At 43.4% G+C, this 23,234-nt stretch overlaps 1 protein-coding gene across 3 annotated transcripts in view; it reads right to left on the reverse strand.

Moving 5' to 3' along the window:
* LOC137376399 (serine/threonine-protein kinase VRK1-like) overlaps nt 1–23,234 on the reverse strand; it is a 113,492-nt gene that overhangs the window by 73,625 nt on the left and 16,633 nt on the right. For all 3 annotated transcript variants that reach the window (XM_068044884.1, XM_068044885.1, XM_068044883.1), the window contains exon 8: nt 14,714–14,846. In XM_068044884.1, the coding sequence (XP_067900985.1) occupies nt 14,714–14,846 (133 nt within the window). The remainder of the gene's footprint in view (nt 1–14,713; nt 14,847–23,234) is intronic.

Raw genomic sequence — 23,234 nt, forward strand, 5'->3', positions numbered from 1 at the left:
CTTAGTAATTAAGGATGAAATCACTTCAATGGTAAGAGAGGATGTAATGAGAGGAAAGCAGACTGTGAAGATTTTATGGATAGAATTAAGAAACAGAAAAGGATTTAAGACAGTAGTGGGAGTTGTGTAGAGCCCCCCTGGTAGCAGCTCTTAAGTGTTAGATTATATCAATGCAGAGATTAGACAAGCATGTAAGAGAATGTTTTAATGAAGAACTTTAACTTTCATATATGCTGGTCAGGAAGTATAAAGGAAGTAGGTTAAAACATTGCAGATGCCCGAACTATAATCTTTCAAAACAGAAACAGAAAATGCTGGAAATACTCAGAATGTCTGACAGCATCTGTGGAGAAAGGTGAAGGGTCATCGACCTGAAACATTGAGGCAGATTTTATTCTGGCGACGGGCGTCCTGGTGGTGGGTTGGAAGGCGGAAAGAAACCCCGCCTCGGTCCTCTGTCGGACCCCCGGTGCCAATTAACTGCCCCCTGTCAGGGACACTGTCCCTTTAAGGGATGGGCCCCAACCTCCAGAGCTGCCAGCCAATCAGATGGCTGGCAGCTCTGCAATATCGGCAGTGCCACTGGGAGTGATAGCCACTGCTGGTACTGCAGGAGGCCCTGCACTCTCCCTTGCACTCAACTCCTGCAAACCTCCAGCTCCCTCCCCCCCGCTGTTCAGGTGGCTGCGAATGCTTCCTCCTCCTTCCTCCTTAGCCCTTTCACCATCCTCCTCTGAGGATGCCTTGTGCTGAACAACATTTTCATCGTCCAGGGCCTTCCCCTTCTGCAGCGCCAGGTTATGTAAGGTGTAGTAGATGACAACAATGCGAGATACCCTTTCTGGCAAATACTGAAGAGCACCACCTGAGCGATCCAGATACCTAAATCTCATCTTCAGAAGACCTATAGTCTGCTCAATGATGAGTCTGGTGGTTGCATGGCTCACATTGTACCATTCTTCTGCTTCATTCCGTGGGTTCCTCACCAGTGTCATCAGCCATGTCTTCAGCGGGTAATCCCTGTCACCGGGTATCCATCCTTGCAGGTACTCGGGTGGGGGAGGGGAGCGGGGAGGGGGCTGAATAGTGCTGGCACCTGGAAGTTCCGGAGAATGAATGCGTCGTGACTGCTTCCTGGATAACGAGCACACACCTGCAAAATACCCTTATGGTGGTCACAGACAAATTGCACATTCATTGAGTGAAACCCCTTTCGGTTAATGAAGGCCCCTGACAGACCTGCAGGTGCTCTAATGGCCACATGTGTACTGTTAATCACGTCTTGGACCATGGGGAACCCAGCGATGGCGCTGAAGCCTCTGGCTCTCTTGGCCTGACTGGCGAAGTCTGTCTGGAACTTGTTGAACTGGTTGGTACGCCTGAATGTGGCATCAGTTACCACCTTGATTCAGTGCTGCGCTGATGACTGTGAGATTCTACATGTCACCACCACCTTTTCAAGGGCAATTAGGGCTGGGCAATAAATGCTGGCCTAGCCAGCGATGCCCACATCCCATGAATGAATTAAAAAAAGTCTCCTGTGAGTGCCTGGAAGGAGCCTGATGCACGGACGTTCAGAGCAACTGTGACCATTAGTGCGACCGGCATTGGATGGCCACCCACAGTTGGAGCTGACCTTCGCCACCAACATCTCACACAGAGATATGACAGTCTCTCGGAACAGGCACTGTCTTCTACGGCATTGGCGCTCTGACATCTGCAGAAAGCTCTTTTAAAGCAGTAGAACCTGCCTGCTGGGTGGACGTCTCCTCACAGGTGGTTGCTTCCGGCGCAGTCTGTGACCTTCTGCCCCTCCCCCATTTCCAGGCTGCATTGGCTAGCAGGTCACTGATTTCCTTGGCCACTTGTCCTCCTGTCCCTCCTTGTGGCGTTCTCTTCCTCACTAGACGAGCTGCATCCAGAGTGGACAATTCTTATGGCTGCAATGTCCCAGAGATGTAATGAGGACAGCTATTTGCTGCCTGTTGCAAGGACAGGCACTCACAACCCTCCTCCCCTACACAGAATAGATCACTGATGCCGTGGTCCTACCAGGAGTTTCACTCACTCAGGTGAGCCAGCAATATCAGCCCTGACCTTGCAAACAATGTACAAATCTATCAAAGAGTAATGAAAAATCCAGTCCCTCCAACTCCACACTGGTTGCCGCTCTTTTAAAGCTGCCGGATTCCCGACTCCCCCTTCAACTCGTTTACCAGACGTAAAATGTGACAGCCGATGTAGAATGGCTGTCAATTGGATTTTAAAGTAGTTCAATTGGCCCTTAATTGTTGTAAATCAGACGGCGAATGGTGCCTCTATCTCGCCCACTGTCCGACCTGTGTAAGATGGGGATTGGGCGTCATGACGTCGGAGACCCGACCCGATGTCATCACCCGCCATTTTCCGGTTTGGCTGCCTCGGAGGATGCCCGATTTCAGAAGATAAAATTCTGGCCCATGAGTAAATTAAATCTTGGAAACAGGGGAAAGAAGTAATAAAAATCAGTGCAAACAAACAGAGCAGCTACTGAGAACAGTGACAAAAAAATTTTGAAAGTGATGAGCCAAAAAGGCTACCCTGATTTCCATATTTAGTTCTGTGCATCTGGGAGCCTATACTGATACTGTCCCAACATTACCATATCTTTTTGAGATTTAATGAGTCTAGTACACAATATGGGCACAGTCACTGGCACAGGTACTCAGCAACGCCAGCATTTTACAAATATATTATACCACACTACGTGCCCCAGGCATTGAACAGGCATTGGTGCACAATAATATGTGGGAGGGGGGGGGGGGGGGGCTGGGTGCAATGCCCGATGCTCAGTGATGCTACTAGCAGCAAATATTCTAATATTGACCCCTATATTTAATGACAGTAGAAATATACTAGTTTGTTTATTTTCATTGCTAATTAATGTTAATTGGTGTAACAAGTCAAGTGACAGCATCGGGCATTTGCTAAAGCTATATTCTGTGCATGTGACATTTTCGAATGACACGTTGGTCAAACAATTTTGGTATGGAGTGTCTAAAGAGCACTTCACACTAAAAGAGTGCCAACACATGATTAGCTGAATTTCAGAGACATTTTAATTGAAGGTTATTTTATTAGAGGCACAAGTCGTGCAAAAGTCATTAATCCTTTAGTATTGCTAATCCTACTCATACCACCAAATGTAGTAGACAATTATATTATAACAGAAAATGTTCATACAAGAGTCACTGCATGTAAAAAAGCACTAAACACTAAGCCTGGAAAATATTCCCAATCATAATACATCACAATTTAAAGTAGAATTGTTTAATATGGGAAAAAATATTCGAATTAGAAAAAAATTGGAACTATCTAATTAGATTTAATTGATCCTATCCAGGGTATCAATCATTATTTCGATCCCCTCTCATTTTACAGACAGATGCACACAATGCCTTTGTCACACTGTGAGAGTTGAGAAATCGATAACAAAAGCGGAGATTTACAAACATAAAATGTTGGAAATATTCAGCAGGTCAGACAGCATCTGCGGAGACAGAAACAGAGTTAACGTTTCAGGTCTGTGGACAGTGAAGACTGTAGCGTGGATGAGCAGACTAACCATGACACCATGGTATAGGAAGCCATTCAAGTGGGGGGGAGTTAAAAGGGATGTAGTGGTAGTAGGGGACAGTATAGTCAGGGAGATAGACACTGTTCTCTGCAGCCAAGAGTGAGAGTCCAGAAGGCCGTGTTGCCTGCTCGGTGCCAGGGTTCAGAACATCTGCTCAGGGCTGGAGAGGAACATGCAGTGGAAGAGAGAGGATCCAGTGGTTGTGGTCTACGTAGGTACCAACAGCTTAGATAGGACCAGGAAAGAGGTTCTGCATAGGGAGTATGAGGAACTAGGCACTAAATTAAAAAGCAGAACCTCAAAGGTAATAATCTCTGGATTATTACCCTTGAGGTTCTGCTTTTTAATTTAATCTCTGGATTATTACCTAGGCCACATGCAAATTGGCACAGGGTAAATAAGATTAGAGAGAGGACTGCGTGATTCAAAGACTGGTGTGGGAGAAGTGGGTTCCGGTTCGTGAGGCACTGGCACCAGTACCGTGAAAAGTGGAAGCTGTACCACTGGGATGGACTTCACGTGAACCGTGCTGGGACCAGTGTTCTAGTGAGATGTATAACTAGGAAGGTAGAGAGGGCTTTAAACTAAATAGAGTGGGGAAGGGATCATGTCGGGGAAAATTGAGTAAATTAAAGGGAAATGACAAGGCAATAGATCAAGGTAGCAATAAAAGTAATGATAATCAGAGTACGGCAGGAAGGGACAGTGATTGCAAACGTAAGAGTGTGCTGGCAGATAGGGCCAGAGGTTACAGGAACAGTTACAAAAAACTGATTTAAGGGCTCTGTATCTGAATGCCCACAGCATTCGCAATAAAACAAGTGAATTGTCAGCTCAAATAGAAATTCATATGTATTACCTGATAACCATTATAGAGACGTGGCTACAAGAAAACCAAAGCCCGGACCTGAATATTCAATGGTACGTAATATTCAGGGAGGACAGGAAGCTGGGGAAAGTTGGCGGGGTAGCTCTGTGAATTAAAGGGAGCATTAGTACTGAAGTGAGAGATGATCTTAGTTCCAAAGTTCAAGACGTAGAATCAGTTTGGGTGGAACTAAGAAATAGCTAGGGGCATAAAACATTGGTGGGAGTTGTTTATAGGCCACCAAATAGCAGTGGTAATGTAAATCAGAGTAAAGATCAGGAAATTAGAGGTGTGCATAACATGGGTAATACAATAATCATGGGGGATTTCAATCTACATATAGACCGGATGAACCTAATTAGTACGAATGTTGTGGAATGTATGCAAGATGGTTTTCTAGAGCAGTACATTGAGGAACCAACTAGGGAATGAGCTATTTTAGATCTGGTACTGTGCAATGAAAAGGGCTAATTAATAACCCTGTTGTAAAGGAACCTTTAGGAAAGAATGACCATAATATGATAGAATTTTACATTAAGTTTGAAAGTGATGTAGTTCAATCAGAAACTAGGATCTTAAATCTAAGCAAATTAAACTATGAAGATATGAGGGGCAAATTGGCTATGGTGGATTGGGAAACTACGTTAAACAGTATGACAGCAGATAGGCAATGTCTAACATTTAAAGAACTAATATATAGTTTACAACAAAAATACATTTCTTTAATGCAAAAAAATCCAGCAAGGAAAGTGTTCCAACCGTGGTTAATGAAAGAAATTAAGGATTGTATTAGCACGAAGGAAGTGCCAAAAAAATGGTAAGCCTGAGGACTGGGAGCATTTTAGAATTCTGTAAAGGAGGACCAAGAAAATAATTAAGAAACTGAAAATAGAATGAGAGTAAACGAGTGAGAAATATAAAAACGGACTGTAAAAGCTTCTATAGGTATGTAAAAAGGAAAAGATTAGCAAAAACAAATGTGGATCCATTACAAGCAGAGTCAGGAGAATTTATAATGTCGAAAAAGAAAATGGCAGAGAAACTAAACAAATATTTTGTGTCTGTCTTCACGGAGAAAAATACTAAAAACCTCCCAGAAATAATGGAGAATCAAGGGACTAGTGTGAACAACGAACTGCAAGACATTAATATTAGTTTAAAAAAGGTACTACAGAAATTATCGGAACTTAAAGTAGATAAATCCCCTGGACCTGATGATCTACATCCCAGAGTATTTAAAGTGGTGGCTGTAGAGTTAGTAGGTGCATTGGTGGTCATCTTTCAAAATTGTATGGACTCTGGAATGGTTCCTGCAGATTGGAAGGTAGCAACTGTAACCCCACTATTTAAGAAAGGAGGGAGAGACAAAATGGGGAACTACATACCTGTTAGCCTAACATCAGTCATAGGGAAGATGCTAGAATCTATAATAAAGGATGTGATAAAAGATCACTTAGAAAATAATGGGTAGAGGATTGAGTACAGTCAACACGGATTTATGAAAGGGAAATCATGTTTAACAAACCTGCTGGAGTTTCTGTGGATGAAACTAACAGAATAGATAAGGGGGAATGGGTGGATGTGGTATATTTAGATTTTCAGAAAGCTTCTGATAAGGTCCCACACAAGTAGTTAGTAAACGAAATTAGTGCACATGGAATTGGGGGGGAACATACTGGCATGGATTGAGAATTGGTTAATGGACAGAAAACAGAGTAGGAATAAATGGGTCATTTTCAGGTTGGCAGGCTGTGACTAGAGGGATACAGCAAGGATCAGTGCTTGGGCCCCAGCTATTCACAATCTATATCAATGATTTGGATGTGGGGATTAAATGTAATTTTCCAAGTTTGCAGATGACACAAAATTAGGTGGAAGTGTGAGTTATGAGGAGGATGTAAAGACGCTTCAAGGGGATTTGGAGAGATTAAGCGTGTGGGCAAAAATTTGGCAGATGGAAAACAATGTGGAGAAATGTGAGGTTATCGACATTGGTAGGAAAACAGGAATTCAGAGAATTTCTTAAATGGTGAGAGTCTGGCAAGTGTTAAATTTCAAAGGGACTTGGGTGTCCTTGTTCAGGAGTCACTGAAAGCTAACATGCAGGTACAGCAAGCAATGAAGAAGGCAAATAGTACATTGGCCTTCATTACAAGAGGATTTGAGTATAGGAGTAAAGATGTCTTACTGCAATTATATAGAGCCTTGCTGAGACTGCACCATTCAAGAAATACTCTGTATTCCTATTTTCCTACCAAAGTGGATAACCTCACATTTCTCCACACTGTTTTCCATCTGCCAAATGTTTGCCCACACGCTTAGCCTCTCCAAATCCCCTTGAAGCGTCTTGTGTGCAGTTTTGGGCTCTTTACCTAAGGAAATATATACTTTCCATAGAGGAAGGGCAACGAAGGTTCACCAAACTAATGCCTGGGATGGAGGGATTGTCCTATGAGTAAAGATTAAATAGACTAGGCCTTCATTATCTAGAGTTTAGAAGAATGAGAGGTGACCTCATTCAAACGTACAAAATTCTTACAGAGCTCAACTGGGTAAACGCAAGAAGGATGTTTCCCCTGGCTGGGGAGTCCAGAACCAGGGGACACAGTCTCAGAATAAGGGACAGGCCATTTAGGACCGAGATGAGGAGGAATTTCTTCACTCAGAGGATGGTGAATCTTTGGAATTCTATGCCCCAGAGGACTGTGGAGGCTCATTCGTTGAGCATGTTCAAGACTGAGATCGATAGATTTCTACATATCAAGTGATATGGGGATATTGCAGGAAAATGGTGTTGAAGTAGAAGATCAGCCATGATCTCACTGAATGGTGGGGCAAGCTCAAAGGGCTGAATGGCCTACTCCTGCTTCTATTTCTTATGTTCTAATATTCTTATGTTGCAAAGCCTGTCCACAATGGTTTCTTGCAGGTCTTGCCGAAATTAACAGTGACCCATTTAAAATCTTTTCAACAGGTTTCCCATCCAACAGCCACCCAGCTTAACAGGAGCAGATCAGAGGTAAGTCCAGCAACACAGTGCTGGGGTGGGTCAGAGGGAAGCATTCCTGCTCCTCCTGGTCCACAATCAGTATTGTAAATGCACTTACTTCAGGAATCAGGCCCTTCTTACCTCCATTCAAGGCCTGGGAAAACTGGTCTGCAGCTGTTAAAAAAACTTTTCCTAAAATGGAGGCACCCAGCCTCCTTAAAATATTTTAGTGACCTATCCATTTCCCAATGGCAGGTTGGTGACTCGTTTCCTCCAACCTGCCTGTTAAAACCAGAATTGAGCGAGTTGGAGACGTGTTGCCCACGGGTTGCTCACCCAGCAAGCCTGCCCCACTTACTGTCACTCCGGGGCTCCAGCACTGCTCCTGGTCCTGATCCTCCTGCAGTACGAGCAGTGGTCACCATTCCAGGTGCTAGGACTGCTGAGTTGCTGGTGTCCTCTGATTGGCTGGCAGCTCTTGGAGGCGGGATCCCTGGCCTTAAAGAGTCGGGGACGCCAGCACTGGGCAGTTAACTGCCTGAGCACCGTAAATGCAGCCAGGGGGTGGGGGGGGTGGGGGTCTCCCAAACGGCCAAGGCGGGACTCACCCCACCATTCTGGCCCAGTGTTGGGACCCCCGCCGCCTGCATAAAATTCAGTCCAACATATCTAAATATCTCTGCAAATCTTCAGCTGCAATTTGTGATTATGATATTCCTATGTTAGAGATGCTTTTGAATTTAATGAGCTTACAATTAGTCTTCAGATCCTATAGTGAAGAGACAACAAGGGGCCAAACACTGGCTCCTATGGAACTCTACTCAATACCTCGCCAAATCTGACTCACAAGTGCACTCTGGCTTGGATATTCCATAGGGCTAGTCCCTGTGACAATTCCTACTTTACAACAGTGACTACACTTCAAAATTACTTAATTGACTGTAAAGCATTTTGGCAGGTACCAAAGTCATGAAAGGTGTTCGATATAAAGGCAAGTCTTTAAGTCATTATGGCTGTTTCCTGGTGTGCCAAATTGGAAAGAACTATACCTTGGAGTCACCAAGCAATTGAGGCTGAAATACAGTCAATTAACCCTCTGTGCTTCACAGATCACATTGGTTCTATCAGGCCTGCTTTTCTGTAGGTCAAAGGCCTTGTCGTATCAGGCCTGATACAAGTGGCATGTCAGGAATGAGATTACATTACACGGCTCTCTCTCAGGATAAAAGCACATTCGTACCTTCCTGTCAACCCCATTCAACACCTGCATGTAGCAGAAATGAGGCCGCAGTGCAAGAAGTGTACCCTGTAGCAGATCCATCGCAGGACTTAGCTGCTGTGAAACTGGGGCAACATCAGTATCAGGAACTTCATGGTGGGCCAAACAGCCAGCCAATTCATGCTCTCCTACTACTCCAGTAGCACCAAGCAGAAACAGTGAATTATAGTTAAGAATTGATACGTCACACACCAGGACACAATAGTTTTGATAAACTATATTTTCAGAATGTTTCTGGGTGAGGTCTGCAAGTGGCTGAGATGTGGCTTTGATGAATTATGTTGGTTGATGTGCACAGGAAAATTTCTGCAGATGACAACTTGCCAGTGTTGGGAAAGAGGAAATGCCTATGGGGGTGCCAAATATGGTCATCTAGAAATCGTTTTCTGTATCAGTGTGGTACAAATGTGCCTAGCAGCCAGGAAAAGGTTTTATTCCACATCTTCTTCAGGCTGATCTGCTTCTCCCCTTCAGGCAAACAAAGGTGGAAGCAGCTGTCTATATTCTCAGGTGTTGGTTGGGGCAGGGTAGGGGGAGTTACCAACTGTTGTGATATTGCTTTAATACTGATTAACATGCTATTGAATATGTAAATAATTTAGTATACATCATCACAGGAAGTAATGCAAGTTAACATGTAATACGGTAGTTGCAGCAGTGTTAGTCAGCAGGTACCACATGTATTGAAGAGCTCTCCTAGAATCCTGCTATTCTTCAATAAAGAACCCTTTGTTTAGTTCACCAATCATTATTATAGTGTTTGGTATGTTTCTGTTAAGAGCCAATAATACATTATGGTGGCAGCGATGTAGCTGAATATGGTGGCAGTGGTGCAGATGTGTACAATGTGTTAGCAGCGGTGTTCAACATAGTGACAGTGATCACGTGTGACATCATGGACAACAGGAGAAGCCATAAAAGCCTGGGATAACATTAAACATAGTTGGAAGCAGCGGCAGTGAGATTTAGGACCAGATTCAAAAATCACCCTTGAGAATTGGTACTCAACAGAATGAGTAATCTAAAGGGGAATTTTAGCAAAACGGTAGTCGACTAGAAAGGCAATGTTCTGGCAGAATCGGTCTTTAAAAACAAACGGAGCTGCGAGACTGCAATGCCATTGTGTCGTAAGTTTCCTGCTGAAAAGAGCTCTGTGGGCAGAGTCTCCCGCACTACAGCCACAGAGCTTAGGGCACAACAGAGTTCCAGTGCCGCAGGTGCAGTAGACTTGCATTGTTTTCCCTCAAAGAAAAGTCAATTAAGGAAAAGAGGTTTAAGGGGAGCCTTGGCAAAAGAATTCTGGTGACGCTACGACAACGAAATATCCAGCTATGAACTGGAAGGTTCTGGACACCCTTCATGAATTCCAACTAGTTCAATAGAGTATGGAGTTATGCTTTTCAGACCTTGCAGTCGCAGAACCTGACAAACAATAAAAATAAAGATAGCGATTGGCAATGAAGGTCTCCAACGCATCAACACTTCTGGACTGTCAGAAGTAGACCAGAAAGACCCATCTGAACTCTGGACAATGCTGGAAGATCAGTTAAGAGTCAAAGACAACTTCAGAACTCATCAACTCGAGCTGTTGGCCTATAGACAATAGCCCAGTTTGTCAGTAGATGTCAAAGAAAAAGTAAAGATTGCGATTGCTCAACACAGAACTCTCTGAGGGAATAACGGAGCTGTTAATTGTATCAACTCCAATACAGGCATTTCAAAAGGATGTGCTTGATAAGAAAAAAGGATACAACATCGACAGTCTACTTAAAGATGGCAGAAAATATGAAGCCACAGCTGTGAGCAGGCAATATACAGAAGCACTTGGAGCAGCATCAACTATAGATGAGATAGCCAAGGCACCTCGACAGGGCAAGGTGTGCGTCAAGTGCAGTCTAATGCATCAGCCACGTAACTGTCCTGCATTCAGAGATACCTGCAAGGCATGTGGTCTAAAGGGACACTGGGCAAGACTGTGTAGAAAACCAAGCAGCGAAGAAGTGGTCAGAAGCCTCAGCTCAGCAGAAAACAGAGGGTGCCTCGTGGCAAAAATAAAAAAAAGAGTTCACCAAGTACCATTTCAAGCACAGGCACATCCATGCGGTAGGCAGAGACCTGGACAGCAAAGAAAGCAGCGGAAGAGGCAAACTCAAGCTGGAAAATAAATAAGCTTTCCATACAGTGCCAGTCACACAGCACATGAATGCAATCACACACTGGAAGCTTTCACCACAGTTGAAATCTTATGTCCCAACAAAAGTGGCAAGCACAAGCTACGACTGAAAGTAGACACTGGGGCAAGCACCAATATTTTACCACTGCGGATACTCAAAGACATGTACCTCGCAAAGTGGGAGTCTATGTTAAAGCCAACAAGAGCTAGACTCACCATATATAACAGTTCACCAATCTACTGTGTGGGAGCATTGACGTTGAAGTGCAGGTATGGAAGCTCTGCATGGTCACCACAAGTCTTCTATGTTGTTGATACCAATGGTCCAGTGGTAGCAGGACTGCCAGCATGCAGTGAACTCCAGATCGTGACGATTCATGAGATCAGTAAGGTGCCAATGCTAGATAATCAAGGCAAGTGTGATCCTATTGATTGTGAGATCCGATACAAACCTGAAAACCTCGTGGTTATGTCTGACACATTGAGCAGGCTACCCAACCCCAAGAAGACAGAAGATGTACTGTTGGATGTCCAAGTAAACAAAGTAGATGTGGAACTAGTAGATGTTTGCAACACTGACTTACTAGGATTTGGACAGAACAAATACGAAGAGCTCCAAAGAGATTCTTCCAGAGAGCCTGTCCTAAGGGCATTATGGCAGCTCATCATCAGTGGATGGCCAGATACAATGCAAGAGGTTCCCACACACCTTAGAACCTTGTGGCCTTATTGTGACGAGTTAGGGATATCAAGTGGTGTCAGTTTTAAGGGCAGACAAGTGTCAATACCAAAAGCACTTCATCAAGATATCCTTACACAATTACAGCAAAATTACATGGGCATTGAAAGATCAAAACAACTTGCCATGAGTAAGTTTATTGGCCAGGGATCAATAATGGCATAGAACAAGCAGTGAGGATGTGTGATGCATGTCAGGAGCATCAACCAAGTCAACACAAAGAGCCACTCAATCCTCATAATGTTCCAGCATATGAATGGTCAAGAATAGCTACTGACTTATTTACTGTCAAAGGTGGTGACTTTTTACTTATTACTGACAACTTCGCCAAATTTCCTATCAGTCGCCAACTGAAGGATACATCAAGTGCATCGGTAGCAAACACAATGAATGTAGTTTTCAGTCTTTTCGATTCCCCAGAGGATAACGTTCCACAGTACACCAGTAAGGCATTCCAAGACATGTGTGCAAAGTGGGCTATAAGTCATGTAACGTCATCTCCGCACTATCCAAGGTCAACTGGACTAGCAGAAAGGATGGTGTGGACGGTAAAGTCACTAATATTGAAATGTAAGAAGACCAATCAAGACATTCAAATCACAATGTTGCACCCACAAGCAACACCACTAGATAAAGGATTATCATCCCCAACAGAGATCATGTTCAGAAGGCAAGTCAGGAAAACCTTTCCGAGTCATCATCTGATCAGATCATCGTCAGCCCAAGATAAATTATTGGTAAGACAAAAGAAAATGAAAATCACACATGACAAACATGCAGGCATGGAGTTGCCTTCTCTGCATGTCAGATAGAAGGTCAGAGTGATTCACCGCAAGAAAAGATATGGTTCCCCGGAGAAGTGTCAAAAGATCTGTAGTGAGCCACGGTCACACAAGGTAACCACCCCAGCTGGGGCGACGCTGAGGAGGAATAGATGTCAGCTGAGAGAGCTATCCAAAAGCATCATACTGAACACTCCTGTAGTGTCAAGAACACGTTCACATTCAAGTTCTGAGAGTGGAATTAAGGAAGATGGCACGTACAACACTCGAGTACAAAATAATTGTCAGTCTAGACCAACGAGTCAAGAGAAAAGAAAGTTTCTCTGTTAGCAGATCTGGTCAAGTCAGCAGACTACCTGTACGTTTCAGAGACACTTGAATAGTTAATGTGAGAGTCCATACATGTGTAAATACTATTCACAATTATCCTATTTCATTATGTACATAGCTTGTAACTTATGTAATTTGGGGATGTTGTGATATTGCTTTAACTGCTTTAATGCTGATTAACATATTACTGAATATGTAAATCATTTGGTATACATCATCACAGGAAGTGTTGCAAGTTAACATGTGATACAGTAGTTGGAGCAGTGTTAGTTAGCAGGTACCACATGTATTGAAGTGTTCTCCCAGAATCCTGTTATTCTTCAATAAAGAACCCTTTGTTTAGTTTACCAGTCATTGTAATAGTGCTTGGTATGTTTGTGTTAAGAGCCAATGACACAACACCAACAAGTAGGCATTATACATATGCACTGCAGCCTCACTAGCCTGCCAGCTAGCTGTTGGTCCTCTTCCTCTTATAGGTAGCAAATGTAGAAAGACATTCCCCAAAGGGAAACCCATTTTGCACCCTGTATTACAAGATTAAGAAGAGGGGGTGCGGGGTGGGGGGGAGAAACAACCCCACAATGAACAGCATAACGGCAGATTGCAATGTAATTAGCGGGAGCAAAAAATAATTTCAAGATCTATGACAAAATGAATAACCTTCAAAGTTTTCAAATCTGTATTTGGCTCTTTAAAATGTCTCCTGTGGGCATAATGGAACATGGGATGAGTTATCTCACATTATTACTGCCTCATTTAAATACATACACCCATTTCAGAAATTATGCCAGAATATACTTCGAGAAATTCTATTGTACATTAAAATTACTAACTGGGTCGCAGCATTCCATTTCAAAATGCAGTGAAAAGTCTGAGGTCACACTAGCTAAACAGGAAATTGCATCATAAAGTGTCAGCATTCACCTACAGTACCAGTTATATTCAGGCATCGCACTATGATTTATAAAGATGTGTCATATAACATTAGCTCAAAACAGCACCGTATCTATATTATTGCTTATCTTTAAAATAAAATCATTTTTGCCAGCAGCAAAATTGGCTAGAAGTGCAGAATAAAGGTTTATGCAAAGCCTCTCTTAAAGACATCAGAAATCCAGTTGTCACAACCTTAAAGTCCTGATCTCCCTAAAATTACTTCCTGCCCTCCCTCACCCTCACCAAAGAAATAGACCATTTAACAGCCTTTTGTGACCTCAATAACTCCATAATACTCTCCCACCAAAAGCATTCAAAGAAGCCCATATGTGAACCTCCACGTTCCATACAATGACACCCTTCCTCCCAAAGTTTCTCCTTTTTCCCTGTATGCATTGTGTTGACTCTTATTTCCATTTTAATTGTTCAATCCATTTTAGTGAGTGCTTCTTTAGATTATACATATTTTTCTTGGATAGTTAGCTTGCATTTTCAATATTACATTTTAAAAAAGTATTCCATTCCCTCGCCGCAGAGACATCATTCAGCGATACCTCACAGTTAACTCATTTTAGTTCATCCCTCATTCTACTGAAGCTTGAATTTTTGAAAGTATATGTTTCTTACTCTAGATCTACAGTAGAAAAACTATTACAATCAATCCCTAGCTGATGGGCTGGACAGAAAGGCTAAAATGATTCAACTGAATTTGGAAGCAAGCAAATTCAATTCTACTTTCCAAATTACGCTATCAGAAATGGCAAGGTCATTATTTACAACATTATAGAACTGCATCACTGGAGGAGTACAGTATGGTGTTTTATGGATGGCACCACTTTCTGCTAGGTCAGCTATAAGCTTTCACAACCCACACTGCAGTGGAACCACTGTCGCTCGGCTGGTTGGATTAAAGTGTCACGTCACATAATATAAATTCTGCCCCAAATTGGCAGTCTACACCACTAATAGTACAGTAACTGAATGGATGTCATTCTTACCTACACCTTTGTGAGCATCTATACTAGTAAATTCAATCGTCCCATTGTGACCTTTCTTGGGATCCTCCTTATACTGCTTGTGAGCTCCATTAGGATGGTACCTGAAGGCAAGACCGTAATCTGCCAGATAAATCTGAAACATTTAAAAGCAATAAGATGAAAAGGATGTTATTCTGAAAATGATATGGTTATCTTATCATTTTCTACATCAGAACTGCAAACTTTCCAATCAAATCTCTGTTTTCTGCACTGAGAAACTCCTTTGTTCAATCTTTCCAATGATGTTCTAAGTGAGGGAAGAAACTCATTAAGTGATGAATCATGGGTACGACTCTAGTGTCCCATCTCTGTACAGTACACGATTTTGCTATACCAATGTGCTGTGACACCAATTCACAAAGTAGTGATCAGTTTAGACATAATTGAAAAAGAAGTTGGTAACTTTGTTACATTAAGATGTCATTGCATTATATTCCTAAATTATTACTTTTAAGATTACAGACACGCTGTTCATTTATGATAACTTTAAAAGTATTTGGGGACAAAACATTGCTTGTATGTAATGCAGAAAATGCCTGGACTGGCCATCTGACAGAACACCCCAAGAGACTGTGGATGCTAGGACAATTGCAGCTTTCAAGACTGAAATGGATAGATTTTTGGTAGGTAAGGGTATCAAGAGATATGAAGAAAAGTTGAAAAATGCAGTTGATGTGCAGATCAGCCATTAGCTAATTGGATGGTGAGCAGACCAGAGCAGTTGAATGGCCTACTCCTGTCCCTAATGTTTCTATTCCTGGGAGCAGAAGATGTGCACACAGATCCAGCTCCTTTCATCCATCGGAAAATCTCTCTTGTGAAATATAACAACTTATATTATTTATAGCACCTTTAACATAATAAAATGTCTCAATTTGCTTCACAGGAACATTATAAAGCAAAATTAGACACCAAGCCACGTAAGGCAATATTAGGGCCGACAGCCAAAAGCTTGGTCAAAAAAGCAGATTTTAAGGATAGTCTTAAAGGAAGAGAGGTAGGAGGACGTGTATAAATGTGCTAGTGAGTATAGGAATAGGAGTTAGAGCAGATGAATGTGTGGCTGAGGAGATGGTGCAGGAGGGAGGGCTTTAGTTTCCTGGATCACTGGGTCTGTTTCTGGTGAAGTGGGACCTGTACAAGTTGGATGGGTTGCACCTGAACCAGAAAGGGACCAACATCCTTGCAGGGAGGTTTGCTAATGCTGTTTGTGGAGAGATGGGGAGGGGTTTAACTAATTTGGAAGGGGGGTGGGATACAGAGTGGAGGTACATTAAGGGGAGATGCACAGCCAAATATAGAAGAGAAACTAAGTCAGTCTGGAAGGCAGACCTGTTAAGGCACAAGCGAATAATGCAAGGCTGGATTGCATCTATTTTAACGCAAGGAGTCTTACTAGTAAGGCTGATGAATTGAGGGTGTTGATTAACAGATGGGAATATGATATTATTGCTATCAGAGACATGGTTGAGGGAAGGGCAGGACTGACAACTCAATATTCCAGGGTATAGAATCTTCAGGCGTGACAAGGGAGGGGGATGTAAAAGAGGAGGCAGCATTGCACTACTGATCAAGGAGTCAATTACTGCAGTAAGGAGGGATGATATCTTAGAAGGTTCCTCAAATGAGGCCATATGGGTAGAACTTAAAAACAAAAAGGGGGCAATCACTTTGCTGGGAGTGTACTACAGGCCTCCAAACAGTGAGGGAGAGATAGAGGAGCAGTTATGTAGGCAAATCTCAGAGAGGTGTAAAGATAATAGGGTAATAATAGTACGGGATTTCAACTTCCCCAATATTAACTGGGATAATCTTAGTCCAAAAGGGGGCGGAATTCTTAAAGTGCTTTTTGAACCAGCACGTAGAAAGTCCTACAAGAGAAGGGGCAGTACTGGACCTAATCCAAGGGAATGAAGCCGGACAAGTGATAGAAGTGTCAGTGGGGGAACATTTCGGGGATAGTGACCATAATTTTGTAAGCTTTAAGGTAGTTATGGAAAAGGACAAAGATGGACCGGAAATAAAGTTACTGAATTGGGGGAAGGCCGATTTCAATATGATAAAACAGGATCTGGCCAAAATGGACTGGGAGCAGCTACTTATAGGAAAGTCTACATCAGACCAGTGGGAGTCATTCAAAAAGGAAATAGTGAGAGTTCAGGGCCAACATGTTCCCATACAGGTGAAGGGAAGGACCAACGAGTCCAGGGAACCCTGGATGTCCAGGCATATAGAGGATTGGATAAGGAAAAAAAAAGGAGGCTTATCACAGATTCAGAGGGCTGAAAACAGCAGAGGCCCGAGAGGAGTATAGAAAGTGTAGGGGGTACTTCAAAAAGTAATTAGGAGCGAAGAGGGGCATGAAAAAAACATTGGTGGGCAAGATAAAGGAAAATCCCAAGGCATTTTATAAGTATATTAAGGGCAAGAGGATAACCAGGTATAGAGTAGGGCCCATTAGTGACCAAAGCAGCAATTTGTGTGTGGAGCCGGAGGATGTAGGTGCAGTTTAAATGATTACTTTTCATCTGTGTTTGCTATGGAGAAGGACAATATAGGTGTAGAGATCAGGGAGGAGGATTGTGATATATTTGAACAAATTAGCATTGAAAGGGAGGAGGTATTAGCTGTTTTAGCAGGCTTAAAAGTAGATAAATCCCCAGGCCCAGATGAGATGTATCCCAGGCTGTTATGTGAGGCAAGGGAGGAGATTGCAGGGGCTCTGACACAAATTTTCAAATCTTCTCTGGCCACAGGAGAAGTGCCAGAGGACTGGAGGACAGCGAATGTGGTACCATTATTCAAGAAGGGTAGCAGGGATAAACCAGATAATTACAGGCCAGTGAGTCCAACATCAGTGGTAGGGAAACTATTGGAACAAATTCTGAGGGACAAGATAAATCTCCACTTGGAGAGGCAGGGATTAATCAAGGATAGTCAGCATGGCTTGGTCAGGGGGAGATCATGTCTAACAAATTTGATTGAATTTTTTGAGCAAGTGACTAGGTGTGTACATGAGGGTAAAGCAGTTGATGTAGTGTACATAGACTTCAGTAAGGCTTTTGATAAGGTCCCGCATGGGAGATTGGTCAAGAAGGTAAGAGCCCATGGGATCCAGGGCAATTTGGCAAATTGGATCCAAAATTTGCTTAGTGGCAGGAGGCAGAGGGTGATAGTCGAGGGTTGTTTTTGCGATTGGAAGCCTGTGACCAGTGGTGTACCACAGGGATCGGTGCTGGGATCCTTGCTGTTTGAAGTGTACATTAATGATTTAGATGTGAATATCGGAAGTATGATCAGTAAGTTCGCAGATGACATGAAAATTGGTGGTATCGTAAATAGTGAGGAGGAAAGCCTTAGATTACATGACAATATAGATGGGCTGGTAAAATGGGCAGAGCAGTGGCAAATGGAATTTAATCCTGAGAAGTGTGAGGAGATGCATTTTGGGAGAACTAACAAGGCAAGGGAATATACAATGGATGGTAGGACCCTAGGCAGTACAGAGGGTCAGAGGGACCTGGGTGTACTTGTCCATAGATCACTGAATGCAGCAGCACAGGTAGATAAGGTGGTTAGGAAGGCATATGGGATATTTGCCTTTATTTGCCGAGGCACAGAATATAAGAGCAGGGAGGTTATGATGGAGCTGTATAAAACGCTAGTTAGGACACAGCTGGAGTACTATGTACAGTTCTGGTCGCCACACTATAGGAAGGATGTGATTGCACTGGAGAGGGTGCAGAGGTGATTCACCTGGATGTTGCCTGGGCTGGAGCATTTCAACTATGAAGAGAGACTGGATAGGCTAGGCTTGTTTTCCTTAGAGCAGAGAAGGTTGAGGGGGGACCTAATTGAGGTATACAAAATTATGAGGGGCATATATAGGGTCGATAGGAAGAACCTTTTTCTCTTAGCGGAGGTGTCAATAACCAGGGGGCACAGATTTAAGGTAATGGGCAGGAGGTTTAGAGGGGATTTGAGGAAAAATTGTTTCACCCAGAGGGTGGTTGGAATCTGGAACACACCGTCTGAAGGGTTGGTAGAGGCAGGATCCCTCACAACATGTAAGAAGTATTTAGATGACCACTTGAAATGCCATAGCATACAAGGCTACAGGCCAAGTGCTGGAAAATGGGATTAGAATAGATAGGTGCTTGATGGCTGGCACGGACACGATGGGCCAAAGGGCCTGTTTCTGTGCTGTATAACTCTATGACTATGAGGGGTAGAGGGTTAGGGAGGGAATTCTAGAGTTTAGAGCTTTAGTAGCTGAAGGCAGAGTCATGAATAGTGGAACAATTAAAATTAGGGATGCTCAAGAGCCCATAATTCGATGAGGACTAGTATCTCGGAGGTTGAGAAGCTGAAGTAGATAACAGAGATAGGGAGGGGCGAGGCCATGGAGGAGCTTGAGAAGAAGGATAAGAACTTTAATATCAAGATGTTGCTTGACCGAGACCAATGTAGGTCAGCGAACACAGGGGTGATAGGGGAACGGAACTTGGTGTCAGGACACAGACAGCAGAGTTTTGAATGAGATCAAGCTTACAGAGGGTAGAATATGAGAGACCAGCCAGGAGTGCCATGGAATAGTCAAGTCTAGAGGTAACAAAGGCATGAATGAGGGTTTCAGCATCAGATAAGCTGAGGCTGGGCACAGTCGGGCAATATTATGGAGGTGGCAATAGGCGGTCTTAGCGATAGCACGGATATGTGGTGGAAGCTCATCTCGGGGTCAAATATGCATGGTTGTGAACAGTCTGGTTTACTCTAGACAGTTGCCAGGCAGTGGGATGTAATTGGTAGCTAGGGAATGGAGTTTAGAGCAGGGAACAAGACAATGGCTTCAGTCTTCCCAATATTTAATTGAAGGAACTTTCTTCTCATCCAGTACTGGATGTCGGATAAGCAGCCTGGTAAATTAGCAACAGAGGCTGAGTCAAGAGAGGTGGTGGTGAGGTAGAGCTGAGTGTCATCAGCGTACATGTAAATATTATAGCTGTTCTTTCGGATGATGTTGCCAAGGGTGAGCATTTGGATGAGAAATAAGAGGGGGCCAAAGATAGATCCTTGGGGTCACCAGAGGTAACTTTGTGGGAACAGGAAGAGAAGCCATTGCAAGTGATACTCTGGCTACGATTATATCAGTATGGAACCAGGTGAGAGCAGTCCTACCCAGTTGGACGATAGTGGAGAGGCCTTGGCGGAGGATGGTGTGGTCAACCATGTCAAAGGCTGCAGACAGGTTGAGAAGGAGGAGGGATAGTTAACCTTTGTCAAAGTCACATAGGTTGTCATTTGTGACACTGATAAAAGCCACTTTACTACTGTGGCAGGGGCAGCAACCTGATTGGAGTGATTCACACATGGAGTTTTGGAAAAGTTGAGCACAGATTTGGGAGGTAACAACGCGTTCAAGCACTTTGGAGAGGAAAGGCAGATTGGAGATGGGGTGGTAGTTTCCAAGGATGGTGGGGTCAAGGGTTTGTTTTTTGAAGTGGGGGGGATGACAGCAGATTTAAAGGAGAGAGCAACAACACCCAAAGAGAAAAACGGTTAACAATATCAGCTAACATGGGGACCAGGACGGGAAGTTGGCTTGTCAGTAGTTTAGTAGGAATTATTAGAAATTAGGAATATGTACAGATGCTATAAGTTTCATTTCACTAGAAACAAGTGGAATGAGTATTTTGATATATGACAATTGCCCCAGATGCAGGGGAACCCATAACCCTCGAGACAGGGCATGGCCAGATGATGCCTCTGCAATACTGGAAAAGCTGGATGTCTAAATAAACAACCATATTATAAAGCTGTGTTAGGATTGTCTTTTAACCTTGTTTAACAAAACTGTTTTGCTAAAATTCGTAAGTTAACCAGTGTGTGTATAGAATAGGAGGTGTTTTTGTAAACATAGTGAATGATTCTATGATAAAATAGTTTGTTAAGGAAGTAGAAGAGTCAGACTAGATGGCTGGCCTATGAGCAGCACTAAGCATAAACAACTAATAACAGACAGAAACATACAATGAGAATATTGACTAGAGTAAGTTTGAAGGTTGGTGTTTCCCTAGGGAGCTGTGAAACTAATCAGGGAAACAGCACAGAATGAGATATGGGAAACAATCCTCAGCATTCTACAGGGGCATGATAAGGGTGGGCTTTTCTCCATGTTTGAACAAAGAACTCGACATGCTAGTGGGCACCATGTATTAAAGGGGACCCTCTATAGGACAATGGCTGGTTGGTTGGCATTCCCCCATCTCTGAAAGATGATGGACACACAGCAAATAATCCATTTAGATGTGGTGTTTTCTCTTGGTGCACCTTTGCTGATGGCTGTGAAGGCCAATCCTTGAGAGGCAGTGTTACGAACAGGTGAGAAAGGGGTCTAGGGTTCCCTCTCAGCCTTCACCTGGTCTTACCATAACAGGGCTTAATTTTAAACACACTGTTTTTTAGCTCCCCTTAGTGAATCCTTGTTCACTAACTTCCAGCAAGGACACGACGGGCTGAATGGCCTCCTTCTGTGATGTAATTCTTCTATGGTTCTAAGTTTGACGCAATATCTGAAGATGGTTTTAGTTACTGTTCTTCGAGCTCGCTGTAAAGTCCTTGATTGAAGGTAGGTCTTGCTTTTCGTTGGGGCCCAGTATTCTTCTTCAACCCTGTTTGATGTAGGAGATTTTTCCCTCTTGAAGTTCATGTGTCCTCAGTGGGTCCAGAGGCTTGCGAGAAAGAGATGGGAGCAGACAGCAGAGGTCTTCTCAATCCAGGAGCAAACAGTCTTTCTGAGTTCAAACCCTTGGTACAATTCAGAAAAAAACCCAGGTTGCCAAGCAGGTTAGTCATGTGACTAGCTGGCGTGACCACGTCGGTTTGTGGATTCTCCTGTCTTAGGCGACCTTGGAATGTCTCTTCTTACAAACAATACCTGGTGCTCAAAGTCCATTGTGGGTTAAATTGGAGCAGGGAATAGCCCCTTTATCCCTCCAAGCACTGTCTGTTAGTATGCAAATGTTTTTCAGCTAAGGGTCTGGCAGCCCTTATTAAAAGCCTTCTCTTCTTCCCAGCAAGTTTAAAATCAATGTTCATATGACAAAAATTAATATGTCTCATTCTTGGCAGGTGGGGGCCTGCATGACAGGCAGGTTCTGCCACAAGTGCTGCACGTGAAGCTGCCAAGTGACGCTATGAGTTGTTTTTGATGTTGACACCTGTTGCCAAGCTGCTGTAGCAACGAGACGTCATGGTAGTGCACACCAGTCTACAGGATCTGATGCCATTTCCCTCTTTCACCAGCTAGTGAATCCCAGGTACGATAGTTGACATTCAGGGACTTCACGTCATGCTTGCAAGCATCCTTGAAGCAAAGCTTTGGGCACCCCACTGGTCGTCTGGTCCCAGCTACCTCACCATACAGAAGGTCCTTGCGGATGGGACCGTTTTCCATCCTGCAGACTTGTCCAATCCACCGACGCCACCTCTATTTGATTAGTGCAAACACACTTGGTAGCTCTGCCTTTGAGAGGACTGCCACATTTGTGATTTTGTCCTGTCAGGACATACCCATAATGCGCCACAGACAGCGAAGATGGAAATTATTGAGCTTCTTTTCCTGGTAGCTGTCAGTCACCCATGTTTCACAGCCATACAGCAAGGTGCTGAGAACACAGGCATTATGAGGCCTTGTGAATAATGAACTTCAGGTCCATCCCTGAAAAAGGGTATATAGGATAAGATATGGGAGGGATCCTGTTGCAGTAGGTGGTGGAGAGAAACTCCCAAGGATGGATCAATGCTGATGTCTGTCTAACTCTCTAGGGTTGTTAGGGGAGACTTCAAGAAGTAGTAAGACACCGAGGAGAAAAGAGAAAGAAGATGAAAGAGAAGAGCTTTTTGTGCATGCCAGCTGTCCTGGCCAATCTGGTCCAGTACTTGCTACTCGTCACAATCATATGGTTTTGCTGTATAACTAGTGTGTTATAGCCCATCTTATACACTAATTAAACTCAACATGTTCACTATATTGGTTGTAGTTGACCTTGTTTAAACTGAATCTCTACAGAACAGGGTCGAGGGAGCAGGACGTGGGCCTCATGGACAAGATAAGATTCGAGAGGGCATGAGGGGAGATAGGAGAGAAACTAAAGAGCTCAGGGATAGGAAGGGGGGAAGTTTGGGCTAATAGAAGGAAGGGAAGTGGCAGAGGTAGCTGATCAGATGGTCTCAATCTTAGACAATGAAGTCCATGAACTCCTTGCACTTATTGTTGGAGGTGAGGGTGATGGAGACAGGGGAGAGGGGTTTAGGAAAGTTTGCAGTAGAGGTAAGAAGTCAGGGGTTATCTTTGCATTCCAGGATGTTTCTGGAATAGTGAGCAGTTTTAGAAACTCACAGCAAGACCCAATAGTGCTTTATGTGGTCCAGCCATATCTGGTGGTGAATGGCTAAAACAGTTGTCCTCCATATTCTTTCA

The sequence above is a fragment of the Heterodontus francisci genome, chromosome 13 (assembly GCF_036365525.1).
Source record: "Heterodontus francisci isolate sHetFra1 chromosome 13, sHetFra1.hap1, whole genome shotgun sequence".
Taxonomy (NCBI): Eukaryota; Metazoa; Chordata; class Chondrichthyes; order Heterodontiformes; family Heterodontidae; genus Heterodontus; species Heterodontus francisci.